Raw genomic sequence first — 20163 nt, 5'->3', positions numbered from 1 at the left:
GCAGCATGTCTACAGTCTCTCAGATAGTGGCAGGCAAATTTCAACAGCCAGGTATTTCTTCTATGTAGAGTTTACCACTTTTTAAAATACTAGGTAAACTGAAGAAAACACATCTGCGGGTTGAAATGAGCCCTGTTGATAGCCTCTGCTACAGAGGCACAGGCTAAGAGGCAAGGTAATACAGGGAGCCATGCTGTCTGCATTTAGGTCCCAGCTTTCCTACTTTGTGTATTCTTGGGCAAGTTACTTAGCTTCTTTAAGCTTCTATTTCCTTATCTGTAAAATGGATTTTAAAAGATTAGTTATTTTTATCTCCAAAATGCTTATTCCTCCTTTCTTGAACCTGCCTTCTATGCCCTTCTACCTACTCATGCCATCTATATGCGTTCATTCCAAGGATATACAGTATGTACATCCAACTATAAATGACACATTAAGTTGTATTAAAAACAAAACTTTCTCTCATTTTCAGTGGCTCAAATGACAGGTGAATTTAGAAAGATATAACAAACTTCTATTTATTTTACCAAATTGAACCACTTATTAAATGGTATTGAATCATTTGGCAAAACTGATAAAATAAATTAATTTACATAAATTATGCAGTCACTAGATAAATAACTTTTATGGTGACTTTGGATATGTGACTTTTTCAAAACTTCTTGGCCATCCGACCTTTTAAAATGTCTGACTAATGTATTTATTTTTCCAGTTTATCTTTATTAGAAGAATTTGACTGTAGCTGTAATGAACTGGAGTCTCTGCCTTCTACTATTGGCTACCTTCATAGTCTTCGAACATTAGCAGTCGATGAGAATTTCCTTCCAGAATTACCCAGAGAAGTGAGGAATAAACTTTTTTCTATTAATTAACTTTTAATGGTTCTGTTTTGGGATTAAATCTTAACAGGTGCAATAGCAGTGTAGATTCATGAGTTAAGTTTGAATATATATAGGAATTGTCTATGTGTGTATTTGTTAATCATTCTCTTTTAAATGACAAGTGATAAGTTCTTGTATTTGACCCAGGAAATGCATTTAACTTCAACATTGCTTGCAAAGAAAAGTAATAAAATATTGTAAATAAATTAATGCTAAGAATAGAATTTTAAATAATTTAATTTATGCATTTTACTTTTAAGAATAGTAATAAATAACATTTGGGATAATTACATTTTCATTTCAGAAGTGAAAGATTTTATAATATAAGTTAATTTTTTAAAGTATTATGTTGATGATAATAATATTATTTTAACTTCAGGATTTACTAATAGGTTCTTTTAATTTCTATCTGTAAATGGGATTGTAATTTATTAATGTCAAGAGAAAATTGTGAAGTATATTTTCTATTTAACATTTTCTACAAAACACTTCCATAATGAAGAAATAATAACCCATATATTATTACTTTCGAGCCAAAAGTTATAAATAAAAATGACAAATGCCATTGTAATTTGAAGTAAAAGTAACTTTGCTAAGGAAATATCAACAAAACTTCATTTGTTGAATATGTATGATCTATTATAAATATAGATGTGTTAGTATTTACTTGGATGGGCAAAAACAACATGATTTATGAAAACAATGAAGTTAACAAGTATTCCAGTACTAAAATTATAAAGAACATTCTTCTTCATAATATGCAAAAGAATATGAGATAATATACATTGCCTTGATATCTAAAAATATATATAATACATTTACATATTTTTCAAATGAGATTATAAAAATAAAATACACATATTAAGAGAGAATCTTAAAAGTGATAAGGAAATCTATAAATTAATCAAATTATTTTATCAATTATAAAAATTAATATAAAAAATAGCCTACACAGTGATTCTTACTTTTTTTGTTCTTGTTATACTACCTATAGATTGGAAGCTGTAAGAATGTAACAGTTATGTCTCTACGCTCCAATAAACTGGAATTTCTTCCCGAAGAGATTGGACAGATGCAGAAACTAAGAGTCTTAAATTTGAGTGACAACAGGTAATTCTGCAACATATCAAATCACATATTACTTATTTACCAAAAGTAAATTATTGTTTCTTGTGCATAGATATGAACGTATGCAGACATATATATTTTTTATGTATGCTTTTATGTCTCCAGTAAATTAAATGGGCAATGTGTATATCATCAACAACCAGAATTCTGTTAAAAATATTTCCAGGAAGCTAATACTAAAAAGTAATAAGGTTTATACATTATGGTAAGGACAACCAAATGGTTAGTCATGTTCAGAGCAGGATAAACAAAGAAAGCATGGATCCTCTTCTTATGACAAAGGTGTTATATTGGTGGATGGATAAAAAGAAAAAGTAAAACTGCAGTTCATCTTTGTTTCTACCACAATTGTCCTCAAATAGGAAAAGATAAAAATAAATATTGAATAAAGATAACTGCTAAGAAAATAAAGAGATTACGGGATAGAATGCTTGAACTCCTTGTTTTCAATGCATTTCAGTCAGACTAATAATAATATGAGAAGCTGAGAGACTTTGCCACAAAATTGTCAAGATTAGCTTCTATGGAATCATTAAGAATGTTCAGATTCTGAAAGTTTCACTAAGTGTGAAAGTTCTCATTGGTTTAAGAAAAAAAATAATGTGAATTTCAAAAAACTATTCATTTAGTAGCTCAGTAATATTTTCATGTAAGAGAATAAAGGATTTTATTAAAAGGTTTGAGACTTTATTTTTAAAACCATGGTTAACAAGGAAGCTTCCTAGCTTGGTGCAACAAGAGTAAGTCATGTCTTACCAAACTCGTTTCCTGTTTGGACTGGATTACAAAACAGGAAAATGAGAGAAATGTATTGAATGTTTGCCTGACTTTCAGCAGGACATTTTTCAAATTTTTCTAATTATATTCTTAATATTGTCAAAGAGATATCGTAGAAAAATAGACTCCCAGTGAATTCAATTATAGTTCCTCAGTGGAGCCACGCTCCATTAATGTAAACGTGGTGGGAAGGTTTTCGTGATGAGCTGTAGAAGTCTCTCCTAAATTCCTCATGTGCTCAACTTTAAATACATTAATAAACTCATTGATGATATAGAAAATATGCTTATCAAATATTTTTAAAATGATCCATAGTTATAACTACTAATGACGTTATTTATTCAACAAATATAGCATACTTGAGCACCTACCTACTGTGGGACAGACACCTTGCTAGATGCTGGTGTAAAAGATATGAATAATACATTGAGAATCTCATAATATCAGGATTTTAAATACTACATCAGGCCAGAAATTTAAGCTTAATTTATCTCCTAGTACAGTGATTAAAACATAGGTTAAAGCCAAATAAATTTTTTAAATTAATGAATTAATCAATGAATCTTATCCTGAGATTCAAATCAATATTTAGCCAAAGTTGAGGCCAAAGTTGAACATTACCATCAGATAAAAGATTAAATATGAAATGTTATCCAAAAGTCATGATTATTCCAATTTTATATTTAAAATATAATACATTTCTAAAGTTTGGCATTTTTTCAAGAACAATGATTTCTTGGCACTGTCAACTGTAAGATTGTTTCTGTTTTCAATTTAGTACACATTTGTGATACTAAATAAAGGCTACTTTCAACAGTAGCCACTGGAAGAGCAAGGAAAATGAGGGTAACATCCTCCTCCAATAATTTCTTTTCTTTACACTCTAATGTTTGTGACTGGATTGATGATGACTTATTATGGATAATGTTGTCTGTGATTCTGGAGAGTGTTCCCCTCCTGTAATTTTGGTATAGCAGAATTAATGTTCTACTTTCAATTCATCTCCACATCATAAGAAAATTCTCCCCATAAGACCTTACTTCATAATTTCTGGTTTAAATGAAATTAAATAACTAAAATTGGAAACAACTTTTATGGGTAATTTGGTTTGATGTTATAAATGCTAGTGTAACAAATAATTCTATAAAAAGAGAATTATGATACAATTTAATTTCTGTTATTCTTTATATTCTTATCTATGCTTTACGAATATTTCAAATCTCAAAAAGATTATATTTTTCTTAAAGTTATCTAGCTAATGCATACTTGGTTATTTGTATTGGCTGTCGTATCTTCTCATATTCACTAAATTATTTGAAATGCTTAACTGCTTCTGCATATAAAATTAACTGTTAATCCTTATTAATTATTGTAACATTTTCCACTTCTATTATCATGACATTTTATTCACCAATTGGCTGATAAACTTTTGACATATTAAAAACTTAAGGAAATTTTATTATCAGTTCTATCTTAAAAAGTTTATCTGTAGTCAAAAGTAAAAACACAGAAATTAACAATAAATCCATTGGGATATTTTGTTTGTATTACTCATTTTGCTGACTAGCCGTCATGGTAATCACAATTTATTGTTCATGTACAATTTCAGGATATCAGGTAGTATGTTGAAGGCGGCTTTTGACTATTTGGCCCTTTAAAGGCCAAAGCCAACTCTAAATAGATAACTTTAATTGAATACCTAGACTGATGCCAAATTTCACATATTTCAAAATGCTATTTTTAGAGATTCGCTCTTTGCATATCTACACAATACATGAAGGATGAAGGAACAAAAGAACACACTTTCGAGTGTCAACCTAATGTTGGGAGCTGCAAATTCCTTTAACAGTAAGACAGACATGGCCTTTTGCCCTCATGAAGCCTACAGTTTTCTGGAGATATCAGAGAGTAAAAAAAAAAAAGGGAAATAAAGAAAGAAAGAAAAAAGAGAAGCCACAAAAATAAATATATAATTAAAAACTGTGATATGTTTATGAAGGAAAATACAAGGTGCTTTGAGACTAAGCTGAAAAAAGTAATCTAAAGGAGGAGTCAGGAAAAAGCCTCTTTTTAAAAAAAAAAAAAAAATGACATTTAAGCTAAGAGCTAAAGGATATGTGGGATTTAGTCAGGTGAAGTATGAGAGAAAGAGTATTCCAGGCAGAGAAAAGAGCTTGGCTTATCCTCGTAGTAGGCTGAGAAAATGCCAATGGTGCTGACCGGACTAAGGAAAAGAATTGCAGAAGCTTCTCGGAGGGGTTTTGGGGACCAGAACCTGTAAAGTCTGAAAAGCATGTTAACAAGGATTTTGGATTTTATCTTAGATGCAAGTGAAAGCATTTAAAGAGTTGTAAACAGGAGATTTTCACTTTTTAAAGATTGCTCAGGCTACTCAATGGAGAAAGAATTGGAGAGAAGAATGAAACCAATAAATTACAGTATTTTAACTAATTCTTCATAAAAATTAAATACATTATATTTACCCATACTATTAGAATTTTCTTGTTTTTTGCAGATTGAAGAATCTGCCATTCTCTTTTACCAAACTTAAGGAGCTTGCAGCTCTGTGGCTTTCTGACAACCAGGTAACAACTTTTATTACCTGATTTATTTGCTTTATTAAGAAGAACTATAATTGAAACTGAATTACTAGCTTATTCCCAATAGAGACCGTCGACAATTAGTACAAAATGATTGGAGGAGAGATTTTTGTAAAGGTAGCAATTCAAATGTGTATTTTTTTGCCTTAAACAAAACAGTGCTATAATCTTCACCCTCTTTAAATACTTCGATTTAGCTTCTACTTCATTCTCAGATATCTAAAATATAAAATGATCATTTTTATAGCTTTTTACCTCTAGATGGTACATACATGTCCTTACAGAAGTACTTTAATTATATCTCTAAATGTAAAAAATAGGAAATCATTACCACAATCCCTACAAGAGGGAATTAATATCCTCTATGTTCCTTTTTATTCTTATACTCTTAATTATAATCAACTTAATTCTAAAACTATTCCAGAAATTTTCAGGTATCTTTTGTAACTATTATCAGTATTTTCTGTGAAATTGCTTTAATATTATTTCTTTTCTTGTGAAAACAGATTATAATTAAATAAATTATTGAGCGTTAATGAATACTTTTATTAACTGGAAAGTAACAAGAAACAGTTGAAGACATCTGATTTGCCACCAGAAAACGTGATAGACAATTTTCACCTAGCTTATTAGTCTTCTTTTAATCTTTTCTTATAATCCTAAAATTTTGAAACACCTGTCCCAAATGTGAATAGCCAAATGAAAACAAATTATAGGGAATTTAGTTTGTCACCATTATTTCCTGAGCATAAAAGCAGAATTACTAATAAATGAATCCTTCAAATTTCTACATATGGGGCTACTTTTGGTTAAAAAATTAAAACAAACCTCTACAAACTGTAAATTGTTAAGTGTAAGAATGTTTGCGCTCCTACAGTTATTACAGCACTTGCTTCCACCTACTGAGTAAAAAATTAGATTGTCATTCAAATTCAAATCTTATCAATGAACTAAAAGTCATCAATACATCATTATAAATAAAGCATTTCTGGAATCAATGTGAATTATGCTAATGGAACAGTCTATTCAGTGTTCCTTGTGAAAAAATATCCCCTGATATCACGATTTATTATTCTTGTGGGAGAATGAATAGAACAATGACTGCATCATTTAACATTTATTAGAACAGAGATTTATTTAATGAGTTTCTGACTCAGTTTCACGAGACAAGATATCCCAAATCCCCTTCGTGCTTCAATCCTATTAATAAATGTCAAGAAGCCGATTTTTAAAACATTAGATAAAAGGATCATTTCCAGGATATTTCCATATATAAAGTATATAATATCAGAGTTCTAAAAACCCTTTTAAAATAATATTTCTGAAATCAAATTAATAGAGAATTAAATTTTACCATCTATAGGTAAACATATTGTGATATATCAGAAACAAGTACAGATGTTTATTTGTATGTGGACCCTGTCTTTGGTTACAAAAATAGCTCTTAAAAATAAATGCTTATTCTTTTACCTAGTTAAATTCATAGATGATCTTGCATAGCATGAATTTGATAGCAAATTCTATTTGGCTTTTTAGGGCAACAGCTCATTGAAAATAAATGAGCATATAGAATCATGCCGAAAGCTTACTTACTTGAAACAATTTAACACATTATGGTCTCTTCAGGATTAAAACTGACATTGTTCAGTGAAGATAAATAATTTTGTGAAAGAGTATACTAGAGAAAAAGAAAATCTCATTATGAAGATCTTGGAATTTGAAAATATTCCCCAGCAATAGTCTCATTTTATGTTACACTTTATTTCATTACTTTTTCCTTTGCTTTTCTTTTAATTTTTCATTCAGCTTGGTGAGTCCAGACTATTGACCATTATCTTATATAAGAGAAATATTCTTCAAATTTACTTGTTTATTAATCTAATTTATATATTCTTTGCTTTTAGTCCAAAGCCCTTATCCCTTTACAAACTGAAGCCCATCCAGAAACAAAGCAAAGAGTATTGACTAACTACATGTTTCCCCAGCAACCTCGCGGCGATGAAGGTAAATTATCAGTAGAAATTTCTCCTATACTTATATGATTATGGACAAAAGAGATTAAATTCGTTCTGCTCTCTGGCCAGGAATACTGGCACATGAACCAAGCTATAAAGGTAATTACATGACATACATAAATCATTTGGAGGTTAACTATAAGTGTGCATCTTATCTTCCACACTATAATATTTTAAATAAGATTCTAAAAATATAACTCTTCCTCTTTATATCTTACATAAAAAGAATATTGACTTTTAGGATCAACTTTTTCTCTTGATGTATCTCAAGAGAATCAAATGTTGTAACCAGCTAATTGAAGTGAGCTAAGAACAGTCAGGTCTTAAGAAAGGTTCAATGAACTTGTTTATTTCCTGTGTTCCCTAATTTCGTGAACACAATTTAAACATTTAGTCCAGTGATTCCAGCCCTGAAATTATTTCATTGTATCAACTATAAAAAGATGACTTACAAATGATGACTATTCTTTCTTTTTCAAGTTGTTTCCCTAAACAATGCCAGCAACTATGATAGGAATAGTTTTATAAATTCTAAAGCTTTTTTAATAATTAAAACTTCTATCCTATGATCACATTACTCATAACATGTTTAAAGAAGATTTGTCCTTTACCATTTTGAACTCAGTATAGGCTTCTTTGCCCAAACCAGCACAGACTGTCATGCATATTTTCTAGTCTTACAGTCATAGTAATTCTTGGAAGAGTAAACGCACTTTAATCCACCCATGAATTAAATTCACTCAAGCTGCTTGAATGAGACCAACTTTTAAAAGAAATTATTTGCTTATATATTTCTTATCTTTAGGGATAATTATAATAAATGTCTTTAGCCTTTTATTTCCAAATGTAAATGAATCATTTTGAGATAGTTTAGGATATTTTTATCTAAATTTTGACTTAGAGAAATAGGAAAAAGGAAGAATGTTTTCATATGTATTTTTCAGACTTTAATAAAATTGATCTTTTGAATTGATGAAAGAAAAGCCACCATGTTTACATATGTACAAGAAAAGTGTTAAGTAAGAATTATGTTTTATTCATCTACCTTTACTTATATTTACATTTTAATATCTCTAGATTATCAAAATATTTCATTTCGAAAAGATGTATGGGGAAAAATGAAAGTGCCTCATATTCATGATTATTTCTGAGATCCAGTTTCACAGATTAAATTCCTAATTTGTTCTGGGGAGTGAGGTAGATCTAGTTAGATAAGGTATAACATTTAGAAATTAGTCTTGTTTTGTTTTGGTATCTTTTGGAAGGGAGAGTTGGTATTAAAAAGTTTTCTTGAACTTTAAGAAACTCACCCTCTGGTATTTCAGGCAGAAGTATAATAAATGAATTTTCAGAATCTCTTGCAACAAACAAGGAAATATATGATAAAGTTTATCTTTGTGGAAATAAGTTAGCTCAAACAAAATACTTTTATTCATAAAGTTTATAAGCAAGTCTTAAAACTCAGCTATAGTTTTCTCATTAGTAAATTGAGGATGACACCATTGTGTGGTTGTGAAGATTAAAAAGATAATATTTTTAAGTGCTTAGTCCAGCTCTCTCTATTATTACTATCCTATGAACAGCTCATTCTCTACACTGGAAATCCTCCCAATTCCAATAAAAAATTAATGTATACCTAGGAAAGCTGAATTTGAGTTAAGACATTAAAAGACCATGTAATAAATATCAAGAGAATTTTATTCCTTCTTTCCTCTTTTTCCTTCTTTCTTTCTTCCTTGCTCTTTTCATTTCCTTCTTTATTCTTTATTCTCTTTGTTTTTCCTTTTGTTTTTAATTTTTGTATTTGTTTGTAGTACCTATCATCATTTTTTTTTGCATGAGATACTAAGCTCAATTAATAACATTTTATGTTAAAAAAGAAAAAAAGCAATAATACTTTGAAATCTAACTGTAGATTTCCAGTCAGATAGTGACAGCTTTAATCCTACACTGTGGGAAGAGCAGAGACAACAACGCATGACTGTTGCCTTTGAATTTGAAGAAAAAAAGGAAGATGACGATAATGCTGGGAAAGTTAAGGTGAACCTTTTAATTTTTGTTCCTTCTTATTATTATTTTTTCTTGTTCAATGTTATTCAAATGGACTTTGGGACAAATTGAGTGACCTCTGCTAGAGGTCAGATACATCTTTAAGTTTCATGATGGCACGTTTCGTTATTGCAGAAGGGTAATTTTGGAAGCATAGGTGTGCTTCAGAATAAGACTAATACCTCAATTCTGACTGAGCATATTTGATATGCCACCACATCTTACAGAATAACATGAAAGAGATTCAAGGTGAGAGAGTAAAAAAAAAAACCCAAACAGACAAATCCGGGTGATGGGCTTTACCTGGGCATCATTTTACATCTTTGAAACACCGACATGGTTTTCTTTTAATCACTGAGCAAGAAAACATGCAGACTGTATGAGGCCAAAATACACATTTATAGAAGATCCAACAGATTAATATACTGCATTTGCATCAAAATCTCTGAAAGATTTTATATTCCTGGGATATTTGAGAAGAATGTATGAGCTTTCTTAAATGTGAGGATGAGTTTTAAAGGAGGTGAGTACCTAATAGCAAATGATGTTCCTTAGGGAAAATAACTTCAATTTTTTAACACCAAAGCATATTTTAAAAAATCTTTTATTGGAACGAATCTAAGTAACAAGGTTGAATTTTAAAATCTATATTTTTTCATTATTTAAATTTGAAATATCAGAATTGATATAGATTTTATCAATATCAAGTTTCATGTTATCATTATAGCAACATCTTGAATCTCTCATTAATTTTTATGGTATTATTTGTGCACTTTTTCCATCATGGGTACTAACAGCTCTCACTCTTAGTAACTAATTAGCTAAGTGATTCTATATGCATCTATTAATAGATCTAGATTGTGCGATGTATTCTTGTCTGTCCTCTCACTCTCACATTTTCTAAATATTTTTCTAAAAACAACACACTCCAGAACTTTACTAGAATTAGATAGTAAGGTGATAGACCAGGCCTATCTCAGGCCTATATCATTGTGGAGAACCCAAAATGGATTCCCAAATCAAAATGATAATTCTGTTAAAGATTTGGGTTAAAAAAAAAATGTTTCTGGATGGTTTGTTAGTGCTGTCTAATAACCAAAGAGACATTTTTTATTGTGAATTCCTAGAAAAAATAATGCTAAACTAAAAATAAAGACCTTTAGAACATTTCAGTTTTGTTTTTTTTTTTTTTAAGAATTTCATAAGTTAAATCCAGAACCTATGGATGATGCATTCTATACTGGACCTCTGATTAATTTTTTTCTCCATCAAATGTCAAAAACCACATACTTCTTCCTAAAAATCTGTATCCAAAGTATGCAAGAGGAAAAGAGTGTATTTAACATAGTCTTGCATATGTGTCAATGAAAACATAAAATATAGTAAATTCAAACAATTATTTAGAAGCCCTGTTTGTGTGTTATGTAATCAGGTTTGCTTATAATCAGAGTAGGTTCATTATACTTTAGAGTGCATTTTTCTCTCTGTTTATTTATATTTGGTTTATTTATATATTGGTGAAACCCATGTGTTTCCTTAATCTCAAACTACTCGGCTTTGACTAATTTGAATATTTCCAATGCCATTGGCTATTGGACAAATTAGAACACAAACAAACTTCTAAATAAATCATCATGGAAATATGATGAATGAAATATATTAAAAATATTTAAATTAATAACGTTTCTGGTTCATTACATGTACATTAGATTTAGCACCATTTTGCCTTTAATTTGCATAAAATTTAAAAAGGAACCAGTGACCTATGCCATCAACTTCCAAATGAACTAGAGTATAATGCCCTACTTATATTGTATATAGTGTAGTATGAATGCTGCATTGTGTGAAGAAATTGTGACACTTTAGCTTCATATGATATTGGTACTATTTTACTACATAGAGTTAAAACTAATTTTCTGATGGTTGTTTTAAATGCATTACCCAGAATGAAAAAAATATATATTAAGAGTAGAAAAATGATAAAGTGAAAGTATTGCTACAGCGCTCCTCTTTCTCCCAGAAAATGGAGATTCCTTCTCCCACAGGATCACTCCTGCCAAGCCCCCTGGGAAAGGGGCCAGCGTGGGATTACTCTCCAACCTGCCAGACTGTCTGGCGATTGCTGCACACCATGGGCCAGGTGTGATCAGCAGATCCAAGATATGCCTGTCCCCCAGAATGACCCACAGCTGGCATGGGGTTGTATAAGTGGCCTCCAGCAAGAAAGGAGCATGTGCACTCCATTGCCAGTTGCAGCACAATCCACCACTCTTCCCTCTCTAAGTGGCAGACAGGTAGGCCTAGGTGTTTGGGGTAGGAGAACTTCCCATGTAGAGGCACTCTTAGAACAGTGGTTTATGGGCTATGTTCTGCATGATTTGGGGTAAGAAATGCTGATCATATAGAAACCCTCCAATTACCAGCGTTTGTACCAAATTTAACTTTTTTGTTCATTGACCTTGGCAATAGGGTGGGGAGAACTGAGTCAGGGGGGGAGGGAATATCGATACGAGGTGCCTAATGGTGGGATATCTGGCATGGTTTTGGAGTTGGGTGCTTCATTTTTGTTTATGTTTTTATTTTTAAGTTTTTTTCTTTGAAGTGTGGGAATACCAATAGTCAAGCAGAATGTTGATGACACTATTGATAAAATCTAAATTGTCCCCACACATACACACATTTTTTTAAAAAAATATCAATTCTGAGAGAGATTAAATAACTAAACTGGATTCTTAAAATAGCATGAGATTTGAATTGAGATATGCTGAGAGTAAACTTTGAGCACAAAGAGCGTGACATCTGTTGAAAAGTATCAATTTCTCTTTCATTTGAAGGCACAAATGATGAGAATTCCTGTAAGAGAAGATTGGTTTGGGAGTTGTGGCAAATAGGGCTTTCTTATCCCTGTGAGTTGGGTGTTTAAGAGTTTAATGGGGGAAAAAATTCTTAATGAGATGTGAAAGAATATTGGATTTTTTGTAAACTTTACCATCCACATGTAATGGACTAGATTCTTATTCTGTCTTATATTTTTTCTGCAATATAAGGCAAGCTGAGAATGCATTTTCCTAACTAAAACTACTACTAGTTTCCTTGGTATGTAAAATGTTCTAATTAATTCCTAGAATAAGATATTTAACAATCAATAATCAAAGCATTAATTATTATTTCTCTTACTGGAATTTACAACCAAATCAAATGAGAATTTAATCATTATATAAGAAATGTGTGAATTCAAGATATCACTTCTAAACACCCTAGCTATTAACATTAATTCTTTCTTCATTGCTAAATTTTTGGGAGTCTCCAACATCTTGCAGCTGCTATTTGCATTTACTGCACTTTATTTAGATCTGAGATATATAGAATGTTGTGAAACATTTCTATTTTCCAAAATTAAAATAAAATAACATTTCAGTAAAGATCTTGCATTTTAATAAAATGTATATGTAAAATGAGCAAATACTTTATGGTGAGTGATATATACAACATTTTGGTAAGAATGTAATTGACATTTTTTTCCCCACCTATGTGTATAATTGATGAATTTACATATATTTTCATCCCATATTAGACTAAGGGAATATTTCTAGCTTATACATTTAGAAATATAAAGAAACTGCTTTTGTATTTGGGCATTACTGAGAGATTAATACATTGTGTTTATGATCATATTTATTCATTTCTGAAGTACTGTACACATGAGGTGAAAAGTAGGAAGGGAAAACAATCTGTTGAAAAGATAAAATATGCTTTTACAGAGTTTACAAACATAGCAGAATTATAAAATATATAGTTTTGTTTAAAAAGCAATTATAAAATATTGTGTTAGCTTTATGCTTTAAAAACTTAAAATTATCTTGTTAGTTAGCTCAATAAAATTTGCATTTTAGACTTACAGTATTTTTTCCTCAAGATTGTACAAATATGTGCTGCACCTATACCAGAGAACAGCTCTTAACCAAGTAACCTTTGTATAGCATAAGCTTTGGAGTTAATGACTTGAATTTAAATTTGAATGTTGCTGCCTACTAGTTGTATGACCTTGGGCAACTAATGTAAGCTGTCTGAGCCCCTGGGTTTTTTTTTCCATAAAATGGAAACAGATGCTATAATGGGTTGTGAAATTTAAATGATATTTAATTATAATTGATTGTAAATTATGAATTAATGTTATTAATCATTATTATTTATATTTAAATATGTTATAAATCTAATAATAAGTTAAATATCCCTATAAAACATTTTGCACAGTATCCGGCACATGACAAATACTGATTAAATGGTAGTCATTGCTGCATACAATCTAAAAAAAATTTCAGGACAGTTGTAGGTATTGGTGGTTAGGCATATATATAGTCAAATCTAAATTGCCATGGAACCCAGATTTTAAAATACATAAGTAGAATATGATATTAGAAATAGTATCTAATCTTTGCATAGGACTTATACATTTTCATAGGACTATCATATTTATTATCTTATTCTAGCTCTAGATTAACCCAAGCATGTGGGAGAGATGTTAGCATTCTCATTTTCTATGAGTAGAAATTGGTAAGTAGTCGGGGTAAACCTGTGGCTTAAATTTAGGTTTTATGAGTTCAAGTCCAGTAAATTCTGCTGATAGATTAGTAAATGGGAAGCAAATGGCTTATTGTCTTGGTGGAACGAATCTAAATTTTATGAGACCTGAAGCTTCCACAGTTTGCAAAGGGGTCTCTTTAAAGAAAATAATATAAAATAACCATGTAAGTACATAAGTAAGGCCCCTCACAAGGCTTTGAAAAGAACCCGTGCAAGCCCTAAACTTAAGCTTTACTAGCTTCCTGGTAAATTCACTTCTGTTTAAAAATTTTCACAGAGATAAAATACCCAAACATATTCTGGTGATGTGACCAAAATAACACATTATTTATTATAAAATAATCAGAAAATATTGGTACCATGTTAAAAAATAGTCATCTAACTGCATCAGATGGGATATAGCATCTACAAAAAATAGATTACATTATTCAATGAAGTATTTAATTCAATTAAGGAAGAACATGTCACATTTTTTGACTTTGATTCAATTTAGAAGTATAATTTTAGCACTGAGGATATTTTAAGGTATGTAGAACCTTAATTGAATCCCTTACTTGAAAATTATTTTTCATTCTATACCACTGGTTATTAAAAATTAAAATATGTTTTTAATTGTTGTAATAGTCATACCATTCTATAATTTACATTTTTTTTAATGTAGTGCTTGGCTTTTAACCCTTTAATATCAAGTATTTTTAAACAAGTTCACATCTCAATGGACTTTGTCTAGCATGGATATCATTCTTTTTATGTTTATTTAGGAATCCATTATAAATCAAGTACCCTGAGATATATTTGTATTATAAGCTAATAATTTACACTTCCTTTGGTAAAGTCTAACTTTTTCTTGAGTTATATTTTTGTAGACTTATTCCTGTATATTATTAATTTTGTCCTTATTTATTTAGAAATATAAAAGATTAAATTACATTTAAACAATACTTATACCAGCAAAATTATTTGGTTTTTTATCAGCTTTCCAAAAATTTATTGGAAAAATAATTTTATATTTTTAGTACTGAAAGGAATATTAGAAATCATCCAGGGAAATTCAATTCTAGTATTTGATAAGGAAAAGAAGCCACAAGAAAGACAAAATACTATGATAACAAAGTTGGTGGATTTGCTAAAACTTCAGATGAGCAAAAGTGTTTGAATTCATATTTGTAGTCCTCAGATCTATACCACCATCATAGTTTCTTACATGTCATGCATTGCATGAGTGGTGGAGTGGGTGTGCACCTTTCCCTCTTCCTTTTTTTCCTCTCTCATTCCCACTCTTCTTCCACCTTCTCCTCCACAACTCACACACACACACACACTTTCCACAGACACATACTCACCACAATCACATAAACCATTCCATTTGGAAAGTTGGTTCTACTCAGATGCAAAAAGGCATGATTTTTGGAACAAGCCTGGCCAAATAAATCTGCCCCTTATTTTTCTGCCCACTCCCCTTTAATAAGCATTAAACAATTTGCATTCTATTTCATTTAAGTATATTATAAGTACTCTGATGGTGAGATATTCTATATGGAATGTCTCATATTTTCTCTCTCTAAATTAAATGGGAAAATAATCATATATATATGTGTGTGTGTGTATATATATATATACATATATATATATATATATATTCCCTAAAGTCATATTTGATATACCAAAAATGAACTCAAGAATGGAAGTAAATATCTGGATAAATATAAGCCAAAATTTACATGCTTTCCTACAATATCTTAGAAAATGTTCTCAATTTTTTATTTGTTTATTGTATGACATTACCTATAAAGCATGTTACTTTATTAGAGTAAAAACAAATATAAAAGCCACCTTGATGCACATTGTCTTAAATATTAACAAGAATTAACTACCCTATTTTTTGATGTGACATGCTAGTTAACGTAGACCTGATGCATATTTGGGTAGCAGATATTGTCACCTCCCCATTTTTTTAATACAAGATAACTCGCTCCACTTGTAAATCTTTGAGGTCTCCTCTATCACCTGCATTGTTACTCAAAAGATATTTTTAACATCTTTGAAATAATTAAATAATAAATTTATAAATAATTAAGATATGGAAGGGAACAGCCTCTAAAGTATAAAAGCAGCTGATAGTAACGATTAAATTTTTCGGAGATTCCCAGTCACTTACATGTTCGATGTACTGCTATTGCAACCATTTGGGAGTATTCTCAAAGATAGGATATAATCCAAAAATTGTTTTTAATCTGGAAGGGTGGGCAGAGGGAGATGAAGTCCCACGAGGCAGAATGAGAGAGGAACACTATGTGTTCTACTCTACAGAACAGTTTCTCAGCCCGCTCAACACTCACTATACTGCATTTGGTTATACTACTACACATAAAATGGAGTAGTTTTGTGAACATGCTTGCTGAAGGTATTTTTATGTTAAATTTCTTTTTATAAACTTCTAGGTTGAAATAAACCTAAAACGATATCCAACTCCTTACCCAGAGGATTTAAAGAATATGGTAAAATCTGTTCAAAATCTGGTGGGTAAGCCAAGCCATGGAGTACGTGTTGAGAATTCAAATCCAACTGCTAACACGGAGCAAACTGTGAAAGAAAAATATGAACACAAGTGGCCTGTAGCCCCAAAGGAGATTACAGTGGAGGTATTTCAAGGTTATTGGTAATTGCCAGTGTGGTTTGGATTTTTTGGAATTACTAAATGATATGGTTTTTTTTTTTTTTAACTGAATAGATCTTACTTGAAAAGTATATTATATTTCCTAAAATATAAATGAATCTATCTACTCTTTCAAACTATGAGAGTTGCATTTCATAAACCACAGATAAATGATACCCTCCTGGCCTAAAATCATTAATACAGTTCCAAAAGTTTCAATACACAGAAGGAATAATTTGCTCACCAGCTTAGCCTGGCCAGTAAGTGCATTATATCATTTTCATGATATCCTTTTGGCTACCCCAAACTTTTGTTGTATAGGTCATTAGAAAAGACTAAATGAAGATTTTTTTATTTAGCAAATCTCAGTAAAATTTCTGATCAGATTTAGAGCCAATTTTTTTTAAATGTTTTCATGTCGGGTTATAGCCATTATAGGAAACACTACTATAAACAACAAAAAAAAAGAGAGATGACTTTAAAATTTAGCTTTTTGGACACTAGTTGTGTGACTCTTAATTCTGATATTTTAGAATGAATTAGACATTCATTTTTATAACTTTGATCTGAAAAGAATTCAACTACATTTATGTCACCTCTGTACTATCTCATCAACTTTTCAGATAATTTGGTTACACCTTTTTATCTTCATTAGAAACATGATTGGTACGAATATATCTAGAAGTTACTATACCTGCTTCTCCAAAATACAGATTTGTAAAACTCCTTTACTAATCTGCATTTCAGAGTATCGATTTGTTGTGCTGATTAAACACGAACTGTATATTTAGCACTGTGCTAAACACTGTGAGAGAGAAAATATATAAAATGTGTGCATAGTCCCAAAATGATTTAGAGCCCAGCTAGGTAAATCTAACAAAGATGAAATAATTAGAGAATAGGTTATATAAAATATGATCATATGGCTGGTTGTGTGATGGACAATATAATACTCTAAGAAACTGGAGAGATAAGCAATCATTGCCAATCAGTTAAAAAGTTATGTGAATCAGTTTAAGGTTGAATTGCTTATTAATAATCAGGTAATTATTTTAAAGTCAAAAAGAGAGGAAGGCATCCCAGGCAAAAGGAAAATCTTGAGTGAAAATAAGCATGGTGTACACATCTGCCAGCGGAAATACCAGCCTGCCCTGGAAGAGAGGCATACAGCTAGATATCTAAGGAAGGAAATTTAGTAAATATTCATTTTTAATGCTTTGTTTCTTTTGTTTATGAAATGAATATGACTTACTTTTTCCTTTCCAAAATACTACAGATATACTATAGTAGATCAAAAACCTTTCTTTTATTTCTCAGCTACTGCAATAATATAAAAAGGCTTAAACCAACACTGAGCAGGTACACACTGAAAACATATACACTTTATATTTAAATCTCATGTAACCACAATTTAACATCAAAATAACTATGAGGTCATGATAATCCATAAACTGAGTAATTTTGCTACAAATAAGGAATCCTAAAATTACTTAATACAGGGATGGGATAGGTATGGCTTTGGGCATGAATGTCATAATAACCCTAGTAGAAGAAATATATCTTAAAGTTGTCCCACAAGCACTTCAACTTTAGTAAATCCAAAATTAAATTTAATGTTTCTTTCTCTAACTTGCTTCTGCTCCTGTATTCCTGATCTTGATCTTAGCTGGCACCATTATCTGCTAGTTCACTCAAGCTAGAAATTTGGGAGGTATCCTGATTCTTCTTTTCTCTCTCTTGACTCCTTGCCCCTTCCAAACAATCACCAAAGGCTATACATTTTTATCTAAGTGTATCTCTTCTATCTTCTAAAGCCTTCAATTGGGTCTTGTATTATTGTAAAAACTGTCAACATCTTGGCTCACCTTGTCCCCATCTCCTTCCTTGCTTTGCTAGCCATCTTTCTTAAATACAAATCTAATTTGCCCTCCTTAAAAACATTGCAGTGGCTTCTTATTGCCTGCCTAAGCCTCCTAATTAGCTAGAATAGCCAAACTAAATAGGGCTAAGATTGAAGCTCACCCTTCAGTTTTATATTTATTTCTGTGATTCACTTTACCTTTTCTTAGTTTTCTTCTTCTACTGAAATTTTCCTGGTAATTTTGCTGGTAATTTCAATATATTTTCTAAAATTGAGATTCTGGATTTTCTTTCTCAACTTTTAGCCCTCCAAGAACAAGGAGAAACTGTTTCTTTCTCTATCATCTTCTCTTCTCAAATTACTACACCCAAACTAAGGAGTCACACTCTGTATTTTCAACTTCCAAATATAATAAATACAGATAACCAAGTGTCTACCTGATCAGTGTATTTTAAGCATTTTTGTCACATGTTTTACCCTTGTATGTCATTTTTGAGTCATTATTTAGTTCACACTGTCAAGATTATTGAAGAGGGTTTCATACACTGCATAACATATTTATCCATCTGGTTAAATATGGAAAACAAAGAAAAAACAAAGAATAGAAATAGAACCAGAAGCAGAAAACAGGAAGAAAAAAAAAGTAGATTACAAATGCAGCAGAGAAATAGGGAAAAGATAAATCAACATGTATTGATAACTTTCTATTTGCCAACCCTATGCCAAGAGTTTTAACATGTTACTCTAAACAGAGAATACAGCTGGTCTTGCCATACGAACAAGGAGGATAGGGAGATATGAAGATTCCCCCTGCTCCCGTTTTCTATTATACATGCTTTGTGGAGTTTGGTTTTGCTTTTTATCCAGTGTCTTAGTCCATTCAGACTACTACAATAGAATGCCATAAACTGGCTGGCTTGCAAACAGAACGTATTTATTTCTCAGTACTGAGGAAGTCCAAGATCAAGACATGAGCAGTTAGTGTCCTGTTATAGCCCAGTTCATAGATGGCCATCTTCTCTCTGTGACCTCACATGGTAGAAGGGGCTAGGGAGCAATCTGGGGCCCCTTTTATAAGGATACCAATCTTATTCATGAGGGTCCTGCCCTTACGACCTAATCACCTGCCAAAACCCCACCTCCAAATATTATCGCATAGGTTTTAACATATTCTGAGGGGACACAAACATTCAGTCTAGAGCACCAGCTCTTTATATGGCTAGAACATCCTCATTTTTTAAGTTTCAGCCTAAAGATGACCTCAGAAAGTCCTTCCTTGATCACCTTGAGCAGTAAAATCATTCTTCACCCTGTTTCTTTGCATTAAATTTAATTTAAAAAAAAAAAGACGTTTATGATTGTTTTGTTTATTAACTTCAGACTGTGAGTTTCATGAGGGCAAAGACCGTGTCTGTTTTGCCCACCATTGTCCTCTCAGTGCCTAACACAGTGCCTACTATAGAATAGGGGCACAATAAAAGTCTGTTGAATAAGTGAATGACTGATATGATCTAATGTTGTAACTTTGGTAACATGTCTATCTCTCCATCCAATTAGAAGTTCACTGAAGGCAAAGACAATGTCTCTGAGTTTTTGTTGAATTAATAATTGA

The 20163-nt window shown here is 31.1% G+C and overlaps 1 protein-coding gene across 1 annotated transcript in view; it reads left to right on the top strand.

The window, feature by feature from the left end:
• The window catches only part of LRRC7 (leucine rich repeat containing 7), a 294420-nt gene that overhangs the window by 194597 nt on the left and 79660 nt on the right, over positions 1-20163 (top strand). Inside the window, exons 10-16 of the mRNA XM_011365737.1 lie at positions 713-842; positions 1876-1991; positions 5302-5371; positions 7291-7390; positions 9317-9441; positions 11496-11744; positions 16476-16676. Coding sequence (XP_011364039.1) covers positions 713-842; positions 1876-1991; positions 5302-5371; positions 7291-7390; positions 9317-9441; positions 11496-11744; positions 16476-16676 — 991 coding nt within the window. The remainder of the gene's footprint in view (positions 1-712; positions 843-1875; positions 1992-5301; positions 5372-7290; positions 7391-9316; positions 9442-11495; positions 11745-16475; positions 16677-20163) is intronic.

The sequence above is a fragment of the Pteropus vampyrus genome, unplaced genomic scaffold (genome assembly GCF_000151845.1).
Source record: "Pteropus vampyrus isolate Shadow unplaced genomic scaffold, Pvam_2.0 Scaffold115, whole genome shotgun sequence".
Taxonomy (NCBI): domain Eukaryota; kingdom Metazoa; phylum Chordata; class Mammalia; order Chiroptera; family Pteropodidae; genus Pteropus; species Pteropus vampyrus.
Note: the sequence above shows the minus strand (reverse complement) of the source record. Positions and strands in the feature narration are given on the sequence as shown.